Source organism: Pteropus vampyrus, unplaced genomic scaffold (assembly GCF_000151845.1).
Source record: "Pteropus vampyrus isolate Shadow unplaced genomic scaffold, Pvam_2.0 Scaffold115, whole genome shotgun sequence".
NCBI lineage: Eukaryota > Metazoa > Chordata > Mammalia > Chiroptera > Pteropodidae > Pteropus > Pteropus vampyrus.
This window is the reverse complement of record NW_011888896.1, coordinates 3,371,118-3,394,012: the sequence shown is the minus strand read 5'-3', so window position 1 is coordinate 3,394,012 and position 22,895 is coordinate 3,371,118. Positions and strand designations below refer to the sequence as shown.

The 22,895-nt window shown below is 33.3% G+C and overlaps 1 protein-coding gene and 1 pseudogene across 3 annotated transcripts; one reads left to right on the top strand and one right to left on the bottom strand.

Annotated features, from left to right (window-relative positions):
- Positions 1-4,903: 4,903 nt before the first annotated feature.
- ZRANB2 (zinc finger RANBP2-type containing 2) lies at positions 4,904-21,537 on the bottom strand. Of its 3 annotated transcripts, none has more exons than XR_896204.2 (11): positions 21,194-21,537; positions 18,187-18,239; positions 17,992-18,100; positions 16,701-16,783; positions 13,996-14,072; positions 13,581-13,715; positions 12,226-12,395; positions 10,681-10,767; positions 8,448-8,606; positions 7,345-7,414; positions 4,904-6,799 (listed from the first exon to the last, which is right to left on the bottom strand). XR_896204.2 is itself a non-coding variant. In XM_011365698.2 (11 exons), exons 1-10 carry the CDS (start codon positions 21,247-21,249, stop codon positions 7,385-7,387), a joined length of 963 nt encoding a protein of 320 aa, XP_011364000.1. In that variant the 5' UTR covers positions 21,250-21,537; the 3' UTR covers positions 4,904-6,799; positions 7,345-7,384. The 3 variants fall into 3 exon arrangements, 2 of the variants coding, with proteins under 2 accessions (XP_011364000.1, XP_011364003.1); XM_011365698.2 differs by having other exon boundaries at positions 7,345-7,418; XM_011365701.2 differs by lacking the exon at positions 7,345-7,414.
- LOC111743521 lies at positions 17,275-17,393 on the top strand (annotated as a pseudogene).
- Positions 21,538-22,895: the final 1,358 nt, after the last annotated feature.

Below are 22,895 nucleotides of genomic sequence, written 5' to 3'. Positions count from 1 at the left end.
GGGTTTTGCTATTTTTATTTTCATTATCATTCAGGATATTTTAAATTTCCATTGTCACTTTTTCTGTGACCTATGGAGATGTTTAATTCCAAACTTTTACTTTCTAGTTTTGATATTGGTTTCTAGTTTAATTCCACTGTGGTCATAGAATATATTGATATAAATCCTTTGAGAACTGTATGAATACAGTGTATGTGTAAATGTTCCATGTATAGTTGTTGGGTGTATTTTATAATCACCAATTATTTCAAATTAGTTGTGTTGTTCAGATATTCTGTATGCTTAATGCTATTTTTAGTTGAGTATTTAGTATGATTTTGAAACGATGTGTATCTGTCCTTTCAGTCTATCTACATTTTTAGGCTATTAGATACACAGAAGACAATTATCTTAATGTTAAATTGGCCCTTTTATCATTATGAACTGTTCTTATGTATCTAATTAACTGTAGTCTATTGTATTTTATATTAATATTGCCACATTGCATATGTTAATATTGGCATGTTATTTTCCATCTTATTTTCAGCCTGTGGTCTTATTCTGAATACATCTTACAAAATGAATTTCATTTTAATCCAGTCTAATAATCTATAATTTGTGTGTAATCCATTTTTTAATTACTGCTAGTTTAACTGGCCTGATGTATTTCATCTATTTTTAAAATTTATCAAGACCTTGTTTATATTCACAGGTCAAACAAGTTGTATTTCTCTTCAAGTACATGCCTTAGATCTGGATATGGAAAGCTTTATCAGAAACTTGAATTTAAACTTATTTCCAACACCATTAATTTGTGGAAAATATGAAAACATAACTACTACAAGTGAAATGTGCCAATCTTCTCTCAGCACCTGCACATATTAAGGTTTCTGTACTGCAGGTTCTGCAGCACTGGTAATGTACCTTGACTACTGATGTGGTCTTAATTTCCGGTAGAGAATAGACTAACCTCTTTGACCTTTCCTTCTTGGCGATTCTAATGCATTAACAATGACAGTTTTAAGTGTGATATAGGGCAATGCAATTTTCTAATTCCAATTAGACCATTTACAAAGGTGCAAATATGTCCTATTCTATGATCACAGTCGCTAGTATCAAATTAAAATTCTTCAACTGTAATAGCCACATTTTTCAAATTACAAGAATATGGATAACTTATTTTCTCCGGTCAGAATTCAGATGTGGAGAATTATTTAATTGTTGAAAAGGCAACATTCCCAGCAGTTTTGATGACAAAAGGTATAGATTACAGAGATGACACCAAGATGATTAATATAACAAAAGACTAATTCGTCAGACTTATGCTTCTATTTTGTATTTTTGATTTTCAGGTTTTCACCTCACTGCTGAGCAAAGAAATAACTCAAATTATACGCTTTCCACCTAACACCTAGTGTTATGTATTTAAGTCCAAGTAAATGTACAAATCACTTTTGGCAGTAAAATGTTATTTCACCGGTCTAATAAGCAATAGTATACTCTATGCTATTTTCTTGCACTAAAAGCTTTTAAAGCCTTATAACTATTTTTATTAGCATTTTAATATACATTGAACCATTCTGAACTCTATTATCTGCTCCTACATCACAAGCAATGCAAACTATTTAAAATTTGTTGTTTATTTTGCAAATAACACACATTTTATTTAGATTAAGGCTCACTCTAAAGGAACTCAATTTAGCAATTCATAGGAAAGCTGCTTAGGTTAATATTTTTGCAGTGGCGTTACGAATAATCAATAGTTGGCCAAAAGTATTACTTACAGCGTAATAATTTTTAATGCTTCTGTCCTTAGTGATATAAAAAGAATTCTAAGATTTCAAAATGTATCCCTGTGACTTTCCAATACTGTCTTGCTTACAATAAACATAGGTTGCTCACTTTAAAGCACTGAAGACAATGAACAATTTATTTACATGCAATTTCTAGATTCTATACTACACTGAAACATGGACAACTTCAAATTTTTTTCAACTTGTAAAGAAATGGCCTTATTAAACTTTAAAAAGAAAAATGTTTCTTTAGATTTACATTGATAACTGGTTTTCATGCTGGTTTATCTTGCAAAGATGTAACATCATAATAAAAACTCCAGCATTCAAAAAATGTTTTTCAGTAAAGAACAAGCATGTCTTTGCTATTAGTATTGGGGGTGGGGGGGTAGGGACAGCTTATTGAAACCTCTTAAGTATCAGATATTAACTGCCTCTCTTGTCAAACACTGTGTGCTTGCTATGACAGGCTGTTCCAAGAACTAGGTCTACTAGGCAAAAACCAGGCCTACCAAGAAATTCACCTAATTTCTATGGCAACCAGAAGAACCAGAGATGGCATCCTAGTGTTGACTTGAGTCATGAAGGCAAGTGTAAAGTGGGCTGTGTGCAGGGCATTCCGGGCATAGGAAGCTTGTACAATGTAAATCGATCACAAGTAGTGGGCAGCGTATATAGGCTGTGTGCCCAAGCAAAGATTTGGGGTATACGTAAGTGTGGGGAGTGAGGTGTTAATATTTAAAAAAAAGAGACCTTTTATTAAATTTACTGGGGTAATATTGGTTGATAAAATCATATAGATTTCAATGATGACCTTTTTATGATATGTAAAAGGATTTTAGTTTAATCCGAAAGCCATGGGAAAACACTGAAAGAAATGACATGAAGAGAATTGCTTGTTAACAAGACCATTCCGATTGAGTGATGAAAGGAACACTGCCTGGTTAAACAAATTAATCTAGTGAATACTATGGAAAATCTTGTATTGCCAGAACTAGAGGCCAGATGACCATTTAGGAGGTAAATGCAGTACCTTAGTCCATAAACCAAAGCAGTGGGAGTAGTAATAGAGCAGTGTGGTTTTGAGGGTTAAGAGGTAGAACTACCAATTTAGGTAAATCAGATTTGGTTTGGAGTGGGGAAGCAAAAGAGAAATCTAAGGATTCCCAAGTTACTGACAATGCTGCTTATCGATGTGAAATATAATACTCGTTATGGTCGACACTTTGGCGAGAATTTAGTTATGGTGAAACTGACGTTTTTTTAAAGGGAGACACAAAGTAGTTAGAAAAATGGATTTTAGCACTGTAGAAAGTAGTAGGAAATAAACATCTGAGGATTAGAATATATGAAGTATCTGAAGTCATGAGTAAGAGTTAAAAAACAGCCAATATTTGCTGCATACTTGTATGTGTCAGGCATAAAGAATACACCCAGGGTCATACAACAACCATGACCTAAAAATTCAGAACAGGCACTTCCACTCCAGGGGGAAAATAGATAGAAATCCAGTATCACTGCCAATTCTACAATTGGATCACACCCATTAAAGCAGACTTTACTTCATTCTAGTTGAAGGTATGAAGACTCTGTGATGACCCCACTGATAAGAGGCAATAGATGTTTCATTTTGGGGGTAGGTATAAAAGTCTCTGTTTGGAGTACAACATTAAAGTCTTTTAACTTGTCACTGTTTTCAGTTTTCAATGTGGTAGTTTAATTCGGATAGAATTATGAAGTTCCTTCTTTTCCCAAGGTTTCCTACAGCCAGTTATTTTTGTCCCATAAAGACATGATAGAACCTTGAACCTTCACAAATCAGCATACCTTATTCATCTATAAACTTGTCTTGCAAGACTACTCAAGTCAATTTCCTTAAGTTTTACCTTTTTATTCAGGCAAGGTTGATTATTCTCATTTTATCAGTGACTTTGTACCATAAAATATTTTATACACGTGTTCCCCTACCAGACTGAACTCTTGGGAAAGTGATCATCTTACAAATTTTTAGCTTTAAATCCATGTCTTTTTATTTCCTTGAATTATGCTATACAGCTTTCCTCACAATCTTAGATATATTTTAGTTACAAACTATTTAGGAATTTACCTGGTTATTATGAATATTTTTGTTACTTTTTATGTTGCTAAATACAGACACTTGGGAACTGTTACTTATTACATGTTTATCTGTGTATAATGGTATAATACCTTGTACCCCATGTAAGCACCCATGTGCTTCAGTGTGGCTAGAAAAAAATCATAATATGTTTACTGGTCAGTGACTACAAACTTGGCTTAATGCTACTTGGATCCATCCCTCTTGATATTATAATTAACTGTCAAATCCTGCCACTTGCAACATGGATGGCCCTAGAGGGTATTGTGCTGAGTAGAGTTAGTAGAAGAGAGAAAGACAAATGCCAAATTATTTCACTTCCTTGTGGAATTTAAAGAACAAACAAAACAGAAACAAACATATAGACAATGTTTTGATCGTTACCGGATGGGAGGGGAGTTGAGGGGTAGGTTAAAAAGGGGAAGGGATTAAGAAGTAGAAATTGGTAGTTACAAAATAGTCATGGGGATATAAAGTACAGCATAAAGAATATAGCCAGCTAATAATATTGTAATAACAATGTATAGCATCAGATGGGTACTAGATTTATTGGGGTGAACACTTCCTAAGTTATGTAAATGTCTAACCACTGTTGTACACCTAAAACTAATATAATATTGTATGCCGACTATAATTGAAAAATTAAAAATTATATATGAAAAGGATTCCAAATAGAAACTTAACAAAACTTAGCAGTTAGAAGGGATAGTTTTTGAGAGCTATAAAGTGACAGTTTTAAGAGTAATTCAAGAAGCACACTATGGAATATGAAATAAGGTATGTCATGTTCTGGTAAAAAGTATTAAACTAATTTGGGTACTCTACATTTTTTAAGAAGTCACAAAAATTTGGAGCACCCAAGGTTATAAGTGATCACACTTTGTAATGTTTTAAACCAAACACTCATATATAAAAATAAGATGGTGTATAAAAGGTAAATGAATATAAAGAGTTTAAAATACACAATGAAAAGTAACAAATAAGACTATGAATAGCTTAAAAAATGAATACTAAATCGGAGCTTAAAAATTCTAATTTATTTCTAACAAACATCACTTTATGCTTGACTCACAAGCTTTATTTACATTTGTCTACAGCATCATTTCCTTATGAAATGAACTAGTACAGCTTAGTTAAACCAAATGAAATCATAATCATCTGAATTGTCTGTAAACTACGATTAGCTAAATTTATAACCTTGCATTTGCTTAGTACAGCCAAAGTTTTAAATACAGAAAGCACAAGAATAAACCAACAACACGTAGAATCTAAAAAATCATCTGGGCAATTTAGAAGGTGGACTTACAAGAAGTCTGAGGCACAATTACAAGAGAGAAAAATTCTTGTGCAAACTACAGTAAACGTAGCAAAGAAAATTAAGATGTAAAAAACAAGAGGCATGTTCATTGTAAAATTATCATCAAAATATTTTTACATATTTTACTTTCATCTTTAGATCAATTCAAGAAGAAAATCACTCATTTTAAAATAAAAAAACAAATATAATTTTGTTTGGTTTGTCTACAAAACACCTTAAAACATTTTAATTTTTAATTGCAGAAGACATTAAATGTTAAGGAAAAAAAAAAACCATAACAAGAAAAAATGGGTATTGATCCCAAGAAAAAAATGTTCCTAAGCACAATTGTTGATTTCCCTTAATATACTTACCTTGCACTGTCACTGAAGATACTGTTAAGAGAAACCTTTCTGTTTTTAAACCAGAAGATATAATAAAGCTCAACTGATGAGATTATTAATTTTGAAAAACAAAATTCTGAATGTATTTTAAGCCATAAATAATTGGAAGTGAATAGGGAACAATTATTTCTGCTCATGTCATGCAGAAATAAACATTCATTTGTTGCTCAGGAGATAATTTTATGCAGCATGTTTAAAGTTAAATATCTCATGGCAAATGTCTGCTTAAAGTCACAATGTCTCTATTGGTTTTTCACCCAAAGAGAAATATAATTCAGAAGATTTCTTCAATTTATTCCTCATTAACTGTGATTTAGCTTTGTCTACCCTATCATGTGATAACTAGATTTTTAAAGAACATCACAAAAAACTTTTTAAAATATTAAGATAAACATTTTGAAATAACATGTTTTTCTCATCAGACAACCATATAAGCAAAGAAATGAACTGTTAAGTCGTTCTTACTAAAAATTATGTCTCAGAAAGGGAGCAATGAATAACATCTTTCTCCTGCTACAATTCACAAGATTTTTCTGCATTAAATGTGGTGGTGCAAAAAGTAAAACTGAATAAAAGAAAGACAATGCTTCTAAGGCACCCTTAGCATAGGGAATTTCAAAATAAAGAAGTTTCCAGTTGGCTGTTTTACAACTTGTTTAATTTTTTCTGTTAAGCATCACTTTGATATACGTTAACATAAACAGGTTGACTCCTGTTCTCAGATTAATATAAACAGATTGTTTCCAATTACTTTACCACAGTCTTGCCCCCATGCTCAAAATTCAGGCAAGCCTAGGTAATCCTGTCTTAGGTCAATAAACAGTTCATAGCTTGGAAATGAGAAAAACAAGAGTTCAAATTATGAAACAAAGTACTCTGTTACAGTTGAGATGGTTTTAAATGAAGCAAATGGTTGTAAATAATGATCAAAAGAGCATCTAACTTTGGGACATTATGGCTTAAAATACTATTTACCTTTAATTTCACAAATAAACACAGCTGTATTGTTCGGAAAAGCAATGAAAGGCATGCACCTCTACTAGCAGATTTAGCACTTTTGACGAAGTAAGACACCAACTTCTTTAAAAATATGCTTCATGCACTGGACTGGACTTTTTTTTTTTTTAAGATGTAAATTTTAATACATTATTTCTTTTTTGAACTTGAACGGGAACCAGAATGGGATGATCCAGAAGATGACCTGTCGTGCCTGTAAGACATAATGGAGAAAGCAAGTAGTCTAGTAAGCTAATGGTGGATATCAGCATTCATCCATAAGACTTTATGAGAACATAAAGAATTAAACCTCATTATTTTACTGGCAAAAGAAATAATTAAAATTTAAGATACAAACTTATACACATAAAATTAACTAGTGTTTAGATCTTGGATGTGAGTCCAGCAACAGTATAATTTAAAAATCTCTATAATTAAAAATCTCTCATTTCAAGATATAGCCACCTCTCAATTATTTAAGGTAATGAGGAAAAGCCTTGCAAAAGTATATGAAATTACAGATAATATACAACAAAGGAATATAAACTTGGTAATGGAAGTGTGACTAAAACAATCTCTAATAACATTGTAGAGAGTGTGGTAAGTCTATATGTAAAACAGATAGAGCAAGGCTCCTGAGCATGAGAATATATATTCACAAATAACTACATTTTGGAAATCTAGGTCTCACAAGACAACTGCACAATTAATTATAGGGTTATATTCATGCAGCTAATATGAATAAGTCAATATATCAACCTGGGTAAAGTAGTGGTGTTCCGAGGGGTTGGCCCTGGGCTCAGGGTTGTTTAGTGTTTTCACCAATCACCTGGCTTATGGAATAGAGAACATGTTCGTTAAGTTTAGATGACAACAAGCTAAGTGGATTATATGTGGCTAAGATAAAAATTTGCAGAAGTGGTAAGAAAGCAACAGAATGAATTTCATTCACATATGGAATAATTTTCTTACAAAAACCCAAATGCAGAGAAACCAGACTAAAGTGAGTGTAACCTTAATATCTAAACTTTAAAATGTGCAAAGAAGCAAAACTAATCATTCTGTCAAGCAGGAATCATGAGGTAATCCTACCACGGAACTTGGAAATAATCAAACTTTACCTAATCTTTACTTTCACAAGCTGAAAGGATTAAGGAAAATTTGCCGACATTACAAAAGAAGCCATTAAACTGACTATATACACATTGAGAATCAAGACAAAGTTAATGAAACTAAATAATTAATTAGCCTGTTGTACAAAAGGCTGACAGATGACACGCTCTACAAATTTAAAAATGTCAATACAGATAACAATCTAGTAAAGGTCTTTCTCAGAAAGAAAGAGATTTGTACTGCAAGATGAAAAATGGATTAGCTACAAGAACAATTTCCTTATAAAGGAAATAAAATAATGTGCTGTGAAAATGCATTTACACACATTTGAAGGACAGATTTCCAATGATCTAGAATATTTATTAGATGCCCTAAAATCCTATGATTTCTAATATTTAATAGCATAATTAATACATATAAAACTCAACTTCTAAAATACTTCAACATACTGCTTCAGAATTAAAATATTAAAATTAACAGAAATAACCGAGAGTTGGCTATAAATATATATAATAATAAATAATAAAATGAACAGGCAGTGGAAGAAAATAGTTTAATCTACGACTTTTCTAAGCAACCTTGATCAAAGCACACAGGATAAACAAAGTCATTAATGTTTTTTGAACTGCGAAGTGGAAAAGTGTAATTTAAAATTGCAATAAAGGAGATTATGAAAATCTAATTCTTGACTAGGAAGTTTAATCCATTAAACACTTAACACCCATTCTTATTTCTACAGAAACCCAAACCTTTCGGGTGACCGTGATCTTGTTCGTCTTTTTTTTCGATCACCGGATGAAGAAGATCTAGAACGACTTCTCTTTCTGTTCCTCTCAGGAGATGATGATGAACTTGAATAAGATCTTTTTCGTGGGGAAGAAGAGCCCCTGTGGGATCTGGAGCTGGATCTTCATTGATTGAGAAACAAATCAAACATTTCATTAAAAGAAGAAATGAAGCAGATCATTTAGTTAACAGCTCCAAACAAACAAACAAAAAACAGGATTTATAACTGAAAATTTTATAAGAAGAAATACTTACTGCTTACTCAATAGAAGACTTCTGGTTCAACCATGAAAACAATTCTAATATTTACTTTAATATCATCTCTTTTTAAAAATCTAAGATGTGTTCATCACTTAAAAAAAGCTTAATACATTAAAGTAGAATTTTAAATTTTTTTAAAACATATGACTTTCGTTTTAAAGTATACATAAATAGCAAAACCAAACATAACTGCATTTACATGCTTTTATGTCTAGAAAATACAACTTTCCATTTGTAAAAGAAATATGTATCATATATAACTTCCCAAGAAAAACAAACATAACAATTGCTTGTGGAATTAAAAAACTTATTAAGTTGCTACAGAAAAAGCAGGGATATGGGGACAGGAATGAGAAAGAACAGTAATTACTAAACTGCTAAATATTAAAAAAATAAAAAGTAACTTTAAAATTTGATTTATATTAACTATTTTTATGAAGGACCACTATTCATGAAGTATGAAGTGTTGACATTCACATGTTTTAGGTAGAGGTAAATGTGCAAATGTTTAAATGCAAATTTTTTTCTTCATTTACATATTTTGGTTGAAGTAATTTAGCTCAAACTTCCCAAAAAATTCACCTTTGGGCTTAAAATAAACTCAGAAAGCCCAAAAGGAGAATTCTTTGGAAAGTTATAAGCAATGAAAATATGTTTGGAAAGATTATGAAGATTGTTCTGTAAAGCTTAATTCTAATGCTTCCCAAAGGGTACTAGGACTTAGGAATCTTCACCTAAGAAGCACTCAAAGGACTAAAACATTGGTAACACAACATCAACATCATCAACATCATCATCATCATCATCATCATCATCATCATCATCACCATCACCATCATCATCACCACCACCACCACCACCATCATCAGCACCATCATCAGCACCATCATCATCACCATCATCACCACTACCACCACAATAAATTCATTTGCTCTCTATTTTGTATTGGCTTAATACTAGTGTGCATATCATTCTTTTCTTAATGTTGTTACACTGAAGTTGCTCTCTAATGCTACAGATTTGGCCCTAATAAGCTAATAATTATTTTTTACCAAAAAAAGCTACCACTTAACTTCAGTGTAAAGTTTCACACAAGTGGAATTGTAGTCGTTTTTCTTATTCATGGTTAGATGCCTTCAATAGATCGATAAATTAACATAAAAAGGCAACATATTTTGACAGTTTAGAAAAAAAAGTGTCTCATATGCTGTTTTTCAAATTCTTTTTCTCTGCATTTTTGACTAAATGTAACCTGAAGTTAACAGTAAATGTAACCTGAAGTTAACCTTAAGTAAGACCACATTCTCTAAATGTAACCTGAAGTTAACCTTAAGTAAGACCACATTCTCCCTTGACTAATCAATCACCTTTCTTGATTTAGTTTGTGGAATTTGTCTGTTCTATACATACTGTTTATAATGTCCTAATACTAAAGAGAAATGGTAATATGTATAAGTCCCTATAGAAACTTTATCTGCTATAAATTGTTTCTGTAAATACTGCAACAATTGCCTTGCAAAACAAAGTCTGTTTTGAGACAAGGTTATTTTTCCTGCTTTTACAAATGGCAGTAAACATTTTGTTATTTGCAAACCTCTAATTCAACTACTGCTGCAAACATTAACATATGAGAGATTTGGTGATAAGAACTGGCTCCATCTTCCTACTTCATCGTATTTAGTCACAAAAATAACAAACCTTGCACAATGCAAAATATCCGCCTTAATTCAATCATGGGAATGTCTTGGCACATTGCTGGCAATGAAAACATCTCATGGTGAGAAAATTAAGCTGAGGCAAGAGCATTAGTTTTCTAATGCTAAAATAAAATCGACAAATAGAAGCAAAATAAGAGGGAAAAAAAGCAGCAACACCTCCTGCAGCCTTTAAATATATTTTTCTCTCTGCTATACAGAGAGATGCTACCTCATTCACCTTGATTTCGACCCACGAGATCTCGAACGTTCTCTGGAACTGGAACGAGATCTTGACTGCGAACTGGAAGAACTTCTTGAACGGGACCTGGAACAACATGGAAGGATTTTTTTTTCCCCAGGACCACTTAATTGAGCTTTGTGATATGAACACTGAAAGAAAGATACTCATTAGAACTCATTTTCATATAAAAAGAACTATTTGAGATATTTTCAAAACACAGTATTTTAAATAAACTTTGTAGTTTTTATATTTATGCCAAAACTTAAGGTAATAGATAATTTTTGAAAATAATCAACTAGCACTTTCCAAGTTTGACAAAATTACTCTAAATGTCACTTAAGATTGCATAAATAAAAATTCAGCATTACCACTTTATTAACACTACCTTATGATCACAAATAATATTTAAAAGTAATCTAGGACTTACATATCCAAAAATTTTAAATGTTGCAGTTTATATTAACTTCTCTGAAATATCTCTATCAACGTCTCTTATAAAATTCCTTTATTTCCTCAGTCACTAGCTAGAATATGAAGCTTCTAATGTTGACATGTATAAACCTGTTTATCTACTCAAAGATTAGAGAATTAAAGGGAAAATACATTAACAACCCTATCATTGTTTTAGGTAATTATATTACTGAAAAATAACACAAGCAGAAATATGGTCCATTTAAATTTCAAAAATCGCAAATGAAATAAAATTCATTATCTTACACCTTTAATTTATCCCTTAAAATAACCTGCAGCAAAAGATGACTGCATTTTAATCTTAAAATTACTATCTTTATAATTACTCTTTTTAGCTTTCAGTCTTTATGGTACTCAATTAACAATTAACTAATTCTTAAATACTTAATTAGCTAATATTTTTTCCTAAATACAATTAAAATTCATTGCCCACTGTTTCAGTTAACTGTGAAGAATTCTTCAATGAAACATTGTTTACATAAGGTACTACTTTTCTCACCTAAAATTTAATTCTTATTGATTACACACAAGAGAATATTAAAAGTCTGCATTCCTCCTAAAATAATATCCACGTATACTACCAACTGAATCCTCTAATTTATCCCTGAACATTTCAAAATTATGAGCATTAGGTCGACAGAACTTAAATAGATGAATTTTCTCCTTTATTCAAAATACCGATACCAAAGTAAGTTATCAAAGCTTTGTGTAACAAGCAATAATTTAACTCCTAGAAAATTTTTATGCTAGCCTTTAATAGTCAAAACAAATGTTTCCCTTTAAAAATTTCTGAATGTAACTTATTTAGGTAATGTTCGTATATGTAATGATTTAACTTTTCAAAGTCTATTTTAATAAAAGGCCTGGTGGTAGTTTCATAAAAAGATTGCAATTTTGAAAATAATGGACAATAACTTCATGGCACTAAAAAATTATTTTCTAAAAAGTGACTTGAACAAACTCTCTAGAAGAAAAAGGAAATCTTTTCAGTCAAGAAAAACAAAATTTATAAATAAAGAAGTTAGATACTGACATTTTGACTGGTGTTACCCTTGACCTGTACCCGTTTACCTGGACCTAGACCTTGAACTTGAGGGGGAGGATGAGCGAGATGAAGATCGTGAATGTGAAGATCGAGACTTTGAACGACTTCGTCTATTAGATTTCTTTTTATTACTATCTTCTTCTTCACTGGCATCAAGGTTATATTTTGAGAGATCGGCATCATCTTCATCCTCATCCTAAAAAAATTCAGAGTTAATTATACTTGACATTTAGATATTAATGCCCTCTAATGATGAACAGTTCTATGTATTGGACAGGTCCATGTGGATATTTTAGCGAATTTATTCTGAAATCTGCCTATTACATTCCTCGTCTCAGAAAAACAGATTTGATGACTGTCTCAAATATTTCAAAGTAAACCTATATGTTGCACTTATTTCCTCTTTTTCTGTTACAATGTATTACACCAAATATGCTGTCAAGAACTTTCAATTTTACTCCCATAAAAGTCCTTGACTCCATTTCCCTTAGTGTGTCATTCTTTCTCTACTATATTAGTTATCTTTTAGGTGGTCCCCCTAACTCAGGAAATCCACTGTGCCTCCCCAATTATTCAATGTTCAAGTTGGCCCTTGAACATAGGAGGTAGGGGCACTGATGCCCTTAACAGCTGAAAATCCACACATAACTTTTGATTCCCCCAAAACATAACCAATAATAATCTAATGTTGATCAAAAACAGTCAATTAACACATATATTATGTGTTGTACTCTTATAATAAAGTAAGCCAGAGAAAAGAAAACGTAAAGAAAATATATTTACAGTATTTACTGGGGGGGAAAAAAAAACAAATATAAGCGGACCTGTGTAGTTCAAACCTGTGTTGTTCAAGGGTCAACTGTGTATCAACAGTCATCACTCTGAAATACAAGTCAGATAACTATATTTTGTTTCTTAAAAACTTTAAAATTTGTTCCCCATTTATTTAGTTGTATTTGGGAGATTTATGATCACGGATGCTCCAAGGTGCCTGGATCTACACATCCAACCATAAATTTTACACTCAGACCCACAGAACAAATACCACCAGACCTGATGTCATCGCTGGCCCTTTCATCACTCATTCTACCCTCTGCTCTAACCACACTGGCCTATGTATCATTTTTTTTGAATGCTGCCAACTTGACTCCTACTTAGGAACTTTATTTGCTGTTTTAAGTTCCATTAAAAGAAGAATGCCTCATTAATCTCCAGAGCTAGAATAGCGCTTGGCAGAGTGGAAGCTCAAAACTTTTGTGAGAAGAAATGAGTACATAGCAGAACATATTTTCACCATAAACCAAAGGTGCTCAAAAATATTCTGTTATGCTACAGTGGAAATAGACAAAGGGGAAATAAATAGAATAAGGAAATCATTTACCTCATCTAATTTATATTTAGAAAGATCTTCATCCTCATCCTCTTCTTCTCCCTCAGATTCTTTATCTTCAACTTCTTTTAAAATAGATGCTGGACCAACTGCCTTCCCTCTGTATTTTTTCTTTTTACGTCCAAACTAGAGAAAAAGATTTCATAATATTTCTATCAACTGAAAATATATTAAAGTTAACATTTTTCTAAAAAATTATTTTTGCATTTGAATCAATATATATTTTAAGTCCATTATAACAATTATATAAAGTCAATTATGATTTCCTACAAATGGCAAGTTTTTGGAAAAGGCTCAAAGTGCACTTATAAAAATAAGATATATTTAACAGTTTTCCTTTGAACTTGGTATTTTCTAACATGCTTTTCTAATTTGTATTCATCCTATACACTAATGTATAGCTTACCTCATCATATTCGCCATCAGATTCTTCTCTTTCTATATATTCAACATTTTCTCTTTCATTAAAGCCACCACCATATCCTAAAAAAGGGAGGGCATAAACTGTTATCCTGTGACAATTCATTAAAATAAATCTCAAAATCGTCTCCAAGCAATAGAGAGAGAAAATGGCTTTAAGAATGGTCTTGAAGGGACTCTTACTGGTCAACTATGAGAACTGGAGCATCGAAAGAATGACAGAGATTGCTGTCACAAAACATTTAGTCAGTAGATCTTATGTTCATGATGTTGCCGCAAAAGGATAACTAATATAAAAGGAAAGCAATAACTGTCAGTGAGAGGCAATGCCTCTTCATCTCTGCTGACACTGAATATGAATCAAGATCATGGAAGTCCTGATGTTTGAAAACCTGTGATAAAATGTAAGGTATATTCTTCCTGGATGATGATGTAAGCATAATTGTTTAAGGACTATGCCACAGCCGGAATCGAGTTTTCTCACACAGATGAGAGTATTAATAGCTATGTACCCAACTCTGGGGCCCAGGGAAACCTCTCCCTTGTTCTATCCCTCCATCCTCTATGGTCAACTTTACTCATGAGACATTGTATCACTGGTTAATTAAAATATACTCAATCTAAAATAAAAACAAAAATAACAGGAATGACCCTCAAATCCAAAAAATAATAGCTAAGTAAATTACTTAACAACTATTTGAGAAGTGAGCAATCTTTTAGAAGTAGTACATCAAGTTTTCTTTTATTCACAGCTGGTGCCATGCTTTGGAAATGCTCCCCTGAACTTTGGACTTCCTTATTATGAGTGGTAAAGAGACACTGGAAAGCAACATAGTGAGTTAGTTCACACCTTCAACTTAACCAGCAAAGCCAACTTCTTGGGAATTGAAAAGGGGTCAAGACACCGAGTAAAAAAAGATAATGACTAAAGGTAGTGAAGACTTAAGACTATAGCTCTCATAAGATAGTGAAACTTTAAAGAAAGAGTCACAAAAATAGGTCAGAGAATATGAAGAGTTTAAAGCCTTTGGGGGATTATAATTTTTTAAAACTGTCAAAGTCTGGACTTAACCCTAAAAGTAGCAATAATAGTTTTAAACAAAGTTTTTAGCTAAAAAAAAAACAAAAAACAGAAAAAAACCTTTAGCGGTGACTGGGCAGGAGTAAAATGTGTACTGATACCAAGTAAGTGGCTATTTTTCAAAGACAAGATATATGGTATCTCTGCCTAGGGTAGCTGTGGAAAAGTCTTTCCAGGGTATAGGACAAATGAAATTATGAAGGACATCTAGGTTTCTGGCTTATGTAATAAGCGCTTATGTTGTAGGTGGTACTAATCATGAAAAGAGAGATGACTACAACAGGGCCAGGTACTGGGGGAAAATCATTAATTTAGTTTGAATATGAGTCTGACATTTACATGGCAATGATAAATAGGCAGCTGGAAATATGGGTTGAAGAAGTCTGAGCCGAAGACATGAATTTGGGCACCACGGTGTGCTAATGTTTACTTAAACTTAGGGTTCATAAGATACCTAGAAAATACAGAGCAAAGAGAGAGCGTAGGGATTCAATCTTGAAGAACTTCAACATTTTGTGGCCAGGTAGAGCGCAGAAGAGGAGAAAACTAAAAATGAGACAATAAACAACCAGAAGTGGTGGAATAAAAAAAGATTAAAAAAAAAAGGGGGAAAAATATATCTTAAAGAGGTTAAAGGAGGAATAAAAAGAGAGATCCTTATTAGAAAGCTTTACCCAATCAGTACAAAGGAAGCTCATTTCCTGAGAATGAGAAGAGTGGGGTAGGATTTGAGGACTAAAAAAAAAAAAAAAATCCTGGACATTAGACTAGGACAACAGTCTCACATAGGAATTACAAATTTAAAAAAAGCGGGTGGGGTGGGGTAGGGATTAAACTAGCATTTTGTTGCATTTCTGGAAGGGCTAGGTCCAAGATTCTTTAGTGAGTCTCTTATCTCTAGAGACTAAATAGAGAGTGGAAGTGGTCTAAAGTCAGGGATGAAGAAAAAACAGGGAAGTAGTTTACTAAGTCTGTCTAACAAGGTGACTATAGGAAAAAAAAAAACAAAAAAACCAAAAAACTTTGATTGTGTGCTATGAGTCTTTGCACGATAAAACCAGATTTGAAGTATACTGGTAATGTGATTGGACTAATTGCTGATAAATGGAAAACCATACTCTATTAGGTATATATCTTCATCTCCCCACTGATAACACAGAAGCAATGGTAAGCTATTATTTCGGTTAATGGTTACCAAACTCCATGTGAATCACCTGCAGATTTTCGGGACCCACCCCCAAAGAGGTTTGATAGCTGTTTTGAAATCTGTATTTTAAAAAAGTTTCTCAAATGACTTTAAATAGAAAAGTGGTATTGCTCTATCATCTAATAACAAATATCTAGGCCAGTGAGGGGAAAGGGAGGGGAATAAAGCATTTTGAAAAGCATCCTAATATCACTATTTCTTAGGATAGGGCTCCCTAATACTGTACTTTATAAACTATAAAACAAAAGATAACTTTTTGAGCATGAGGAGTAAAATGAAAGTCAAAAACATAAAGGCAGAATAAACAGAATCCTAATCAGTGGGTTCTTACAAGGTGGTGATATTGTCAATTCAATTTTTAGTTTTTTAAAAATCGTTTAGTTAGAATGTGTTTTTATCTTACCTGTTCTTTCTTCTAACTTAGCATACTTTGGAGTATTACACATGTTACATTCTGATCTTCTGGCCCAATTCACATTACTGCAACTTTAGAAATTAAAAATATCAAATTAGAAGTTAATTACAAGAAAAATTGTAAATTCTTAGACATTCTAAATTTTAAAATAAAAACTAGGATGAAATTGTTACCATAAAAAAATGTTTACTAAGTCTATTGCGAACAAAGAAAATATACTATTGCACATTTTCTGGAGAGAATGTGGGTTCCAACAGACTGAACTATTTAACCAAGAAGTAAAAGCTATATAGTATGAAAAGTGCCTTTGTTATTTTATGAGGGAAAAATTATATCTATAGGGATTCTGATGCTTTAGAAGATTACTATTTTAAACTAAAGATTCTACTAATTTCTCAATCTCTGATTTCAACTCAAAGAAGAATAAGATTGTACCCTCCAAACAATGTTAACTTTTTTCTAAGAAACCAGTTCAAGCACTGAATTCCACAGCACGCCAAAACCGGTCTTAAAATGCTGGTAGGAAATTCAATATAATATCTAAAGGATCAGAAATTTGTGTGTCTACGGCCATACTACCCTCAACACACCCAATTTCATCTGATCTCGGAAGCTAAGCAGGGTTGGTCCAGGTTAGTACTTGGATAAGAGACCACCTAGGAAGACCGGGTGCTGTAGGCGTTAAAAAAAAAAAAGATATTTATGTAAGACCTTCTTCTGATTAAATCCTCTCACATATATTTGATCTATCTGCACAAGAGAAAAAATGGAAGTCGGACAAATCAATGCAAAACCTAAAAATCAAAAATATTAAGGAACTTATCTAAGTAGGAATAATTATGGCATGCATGATTCTAAAATTACTTTGTAAACAGGAAATATAAATTTTATGGTGTATTTCACATTAATGGAGACAAAGTTTTTGAGATTTTTCAGTAATAGAAAGAGGCAGGCTTTGGTGCTTTTAAAAACCTCTTCATTCTTTTTTGGAAACGTCAGCTCACTTTAAGCATTTGTTTACTGGTCAACATACTCCCTCATAGTAACAACTATATTTGTTTACTAGTATACATATTCCCTCATAGTAACAACTATATTACTGTTAAAAAATTAAATTGAAAAGTTCTTTAAAATTATATATCGGATACAGAATAGCAATCAATAGATCTTTGATTTAAAGGTTACCTTGGCTTGTCAATGTGAGTAATAACAGTTGGTAATATTAACAAGTAGTGGTTATAGTATTATGGAAGAGTGGATGATAATTTGAAACACATACGTTTTACACTGCCAATCATTAGCACTAAACAGGCCTCGGCTCTTTTCTGCAAGTGTCTTTCCTATTTCGGTGCCCCCTGCTTTCATCATCTTAGCCTCAGTTGTTTTCTCTGGGAAAAAAATGCAACATGAATTTTGGGAAATAGTGAAACAATCTGTATATACAGTCTGAACAGAAGCTTCCTTAAATGCTTACCCCGACCACATCTATTACAGCTGGTTCTTCTAGCAAAGTTTACATTTCCACATCTGAAAGTAAAAGTAAAAAATATTTAGAGACATTTTTAAAATTAATAGTTTTTAAAATTCTATATGTACAACTTTTTAATGAGTTCTCCCTCACTATATACCTGGAGCCAGGAGGTCTAAAGCCATCTCAGTCACGTTAATGTCAATATGAACTATAAAAAAAAAAATCTTTACAACTTAGGTGGAAAAATATAAGATCTGAAGTCTCAAGTCTAGGATAAGAAACTCCAATCTTTAACTTTCTAGTTATATGTGATCCTGGTAAGTTGCTTAGGAGTTCTGTGCCTAAGTGTCCTCTTATTAGCACATTATCACTGATTGTAGTAATGCACCGCATGATGATGTTTTGGTCAACGACGGACAGCATATATGACAGTTGTCGCATAAGATGACAATAGAGCTGAAAAATACCTATCGCCTACTGACTTTGTAGTGTAATGCATTACTCACATCTGTGGTGATGCTGGTATAAACCAACCTAGCATGTTGCCAGTTGTTTAAAAGTATACAGCAAGTACAGTTATATATACTGTACAGTACATATTTGATAATAAATGACCATGTTACTAGTTGACTTAATCTCCTTGTGTTTTGTGCAATAACATGTTATATAGATTTGTAGCCGAAGAGCAACAGGCTATACCATAGGTGTAGTAGCCTAAGTGTATAGTAGGCTATACCATCTAGGCTTGTGTAAGTGCATCCTATGTTTGCACAATGACAAAATAGCCTAATGACACATTTCTCAGAATGTTTTGCTGTCCTTAAGCGGCGTATGATTGTAAAGAAAATGAAATCCCCTTGCAAAGCTGAAGTGATAGCTGACCCCAGTTCAACAATTACTGATGAGGAACCGGGGAGTTCCAAAAAAATTTCAAAATAACTCCTAGGATATAAAATAAGAAGATATACACAAAAATGTGTTACGCATTATGAGAAATACAAAATCCTAAGGGTGGACCAATGTGGAGAAAATGAATACATCACAGAAGGCTTCATGTACCCTGACAGAACACCCTTTTTACAAGTAGGAAGTGGCATGATAAAGAAAAAAAGATAAGTTATATTGACTAAAAATGTAAATAGGTTCAATAATTATAAGGAAACTAAGTTTTTTGGGGGGTTACCAAACCTCTGAAACCTAGTTGGGAAAAAAACAAAAACAAAAAACACACTAATAACCTCAAAACATGGAATAACATGCTTATATTCAGCAAACATAAAAACAAAAAGTTATCAGGTTTACTAACATGGTCTGAATAGTGCCATGTGCAATATCAGTAAAAGCATGTTAAATACTCTGAATGACCTGCAAAGCTTAATTTTTAAAAAATGTCTACTTTTTTTTAGGTAGATGTGAAATATGGAATGACCACTAAAGCACTCCAAATAATTTAAGTTTTTTTTCTTCCTGCAAAGAATATCCTTTCTGACACTGAAAATACATTCTAAAAATGTTTTCTGGATTTATACAGATTGCAGAAATAATACTCTATACACATATTTGCAAGTGAGCTGAAATGCATTCTTAGACTGTCCTCAAATATTTGCTTATGTTGTCATTAATGAGGCTGTCAAAAGCACATTATTCTACGAATGACCAACAAAAGTCAAAAGTTGTTCAATCCTTTTGTTTTCAAAGAGTCTTACCACCTAGAGCAATGCCATTCATAGCATTATCACTTTTGTTCTGCTCAATATTGTTAGATAGACTTGAAATCCTTCAGGTCATCTTAATCTTTATGCAATTAAGAACTATCAACTTATGACAGGAAAAAAAAGCACTGCTTAAAATATGGATAGAAAAGAAATACTGGGGAAATAAGAACTCAATTTCCTTTAGTGACAATTTGGTGACTTAACTTTCTAAAATTACTATCAATAGCTATCAATGACCACTTGCTATTCATCATTGCTATACATACACTATTCTGTTTCATGTATTTATTTTAAAGAATCCATTCTACCCTAGTTTAGCAAAGTTAAATAACCTCTGTATGGTTACATGGTCAACAAACAATAGGACTGGCATTAAATCCAGGCTTGTTTGCTTCAGTTTTTCCTTTTAACTACCATACACTCTATATATCTGTGGCTAATTTAGGTACAAGAAATTAAAGGTTTTTATTTGAAAATGAGTTGTGCATTGAATATTTTTGACAATTACTTTCAATAGTAACTTCCAGATATTTCCAAATAGGTACACCTATTTGAGCACCCTTCAATAAAAACTTACTAACCATTTAATAGGGCACACTGGCTTCAGCAACAATGTCAAAAAAAGCAGAGCCACTAAAACATGTGTTCTCTGCGGCAGGTATTCTCAAGGGCTGAGCTGATAAAAAGGCCTCAGGCCGTTTGGCTCTAACGAGGGGAAAGGTTCAACTCCTGTGGGGAAATTAAAGGTCAATAAAAGAAAAATCAATATTTCCCAAACCAAAGAAGAGTAGTGTTTGTGAAAAATATAAACACTACGAAGAAAAGTCTGAATTAAAAAACAAAGAAGGTGAACGATGAGAAGAAAAATGACTAGTTCAAAAAAGCAACGCTTTCCTGGAACAAGATAAAGTTCTGCAGGGAAAAGTCACGTGGAGGAGATCGAATACCAAGCTGGCCTCAACTAAGATTTCCTTATCGCTGAAACCTGGCGGGGCGGGGGTGGGATGTGGGGGGGACGGGGGCAAAAGGGAGGCCATCTCACTCTCCAAAAAAAGGTGCTGTTTTGGAGACATAATGTCTAAAAAACGCTGGAGACACACTCAAAACAAAGGTTTCCGAAAGACCTCCTTATGAGGAGACTCGGAGGTTCCTTCCCGCCCGGGAGGCAAGCGATTCGCCGCCTCAACCCGGCTTACTGCACCGGAGATCTTAAAAAAGGAAAATGTCGAACCTATTTGGGAAAGCCTCCACCTATGACAAACCCCAACCCATTTCGGGACCCTTTATGAACTCACTTTTTGTCAGGGCAAATCCAGTCACCGTCACTGACTCGGAAATTCTTGGTCGACATCTTGAAAGCCGCCACCACAACCACCCGCAGCTACGTCTTCACAGGAGAGAGCGGGCCGGGGACTTTCGGCACTCTGGGGCTGTCCCCACACCGCCTGACTCCTACCCACCACTGCCTCAAGGTTTGATAAGAAGGGCAGTCGGCCGGGATTGAGTTTAAACGTTATCGGCCAGAGTAAGATGCCTGTATGAGTTTTTCCTGGCCAAATAAGTTATAATGTAAATTTATTCTCTCGAGTTAAACTGACAGGCGCCGCACGGATACCCCAGGAGGGAGGCCTGCTTGGCACTAGAAGCCTTGTAGAGCCCCCTACAGGCGGGAGGACACGGAATAAAGTATTTTCGTAGCTCCGATGGGCGGAGCTACGTAGGCGGAGGCGGAAGTGACTGTGTTCAGTTTGGGGCTTGGAACCCGCGGGTTGCCTTTTACGCTTGGGGTTGAAATACAGAGGGCTGTCAAATTTTTAGAGAACTTATTTTAATAAAATATTGAAAATTTTATTCTTTTATTATGCACACAAGCTGTCTTTTAGAAAGTTGTTTTTTGGTAAATAGATGTGACAGATAAGCAGTGTACACCTGGGAACCGACAAGTAATTTTGGAACTCAGGATATTGCCAGTATTGTTAAAATTATCTGATTTTTTTTCCTCCTCTTCCTTTCTTCCAGAGGTAACGCTCTTCTGTATTTTGCGTTTATTCCTTTGCTTTTTAAAAGTTGAGTTTATGTAATACATGTTTAATTTGATAAAGGTTGAGCTTTACAAGGATGCTTAATATAATTTTAACTCCTTTTTTCACTCAACAATATAGTTCTAAACTCATCCCAGATTGTTGCATATCTTCGAATGTAGTTCCTTAAATTTACTGCTATATACCGGTACTATTCCTTTGTGTGACAGTTTATCCCTTATATTTCTCAGTTTTGTCATTACAAACAACGCCAGTATGAACATTCTCACGCACGAGTTAAGTTACAAAAATGTGAGGCTTTTTAAAATTTTTTAGACAACAGCATGTACCTAGAGCGAATATTTTCAATTATGTTGTAGTTATAACAACTGCTTTAAAGAAAGTCTTTGATAATTGTAACATCTTGGTCATCTAGGAGTTGGCAGCTGTTAATTTTATATTTCCTTCAGAACCAGTAATATTTTTCAATTTTTAGTATGTCGATTAATTGTGGTTTTTATCTCAGACAATTTGAATATTATGTTACATAAACTCAGTCCTGTTAAAAGCGTTTGGGGAAAGCCGATTTTTCGTTTTGTTTTAGGAGGCAATCAATGTAATTTGATTCAGATTACAAGTTCAATCTCAGTTTCTCTGGGTGCTGGTTCCATGTCAGGTCAGTTTTCAAAGGCTTCGTTATGCTGTTTTGAGTATGACCTATATATACAACACTTAGGGATTATTTTGGATCTGGACAGTAGTTTAAATTGAAGTTCAATTCACATATTTTATGCTATGCAGCTTTATGTCTGTCCTGCAAGATTCTCAGTTTAGGCTTTTTTTTTTTAATGCAAAACCAGATTTATTCGTATGCACAACAATGAGGATTAGGATACTAGATAAGGAAAGCAGCCTTCTGTCCAATGGAGAAGATAGATTCTTAAGTAGCTGACTTCCGGACCTGCTACAGTGGGAA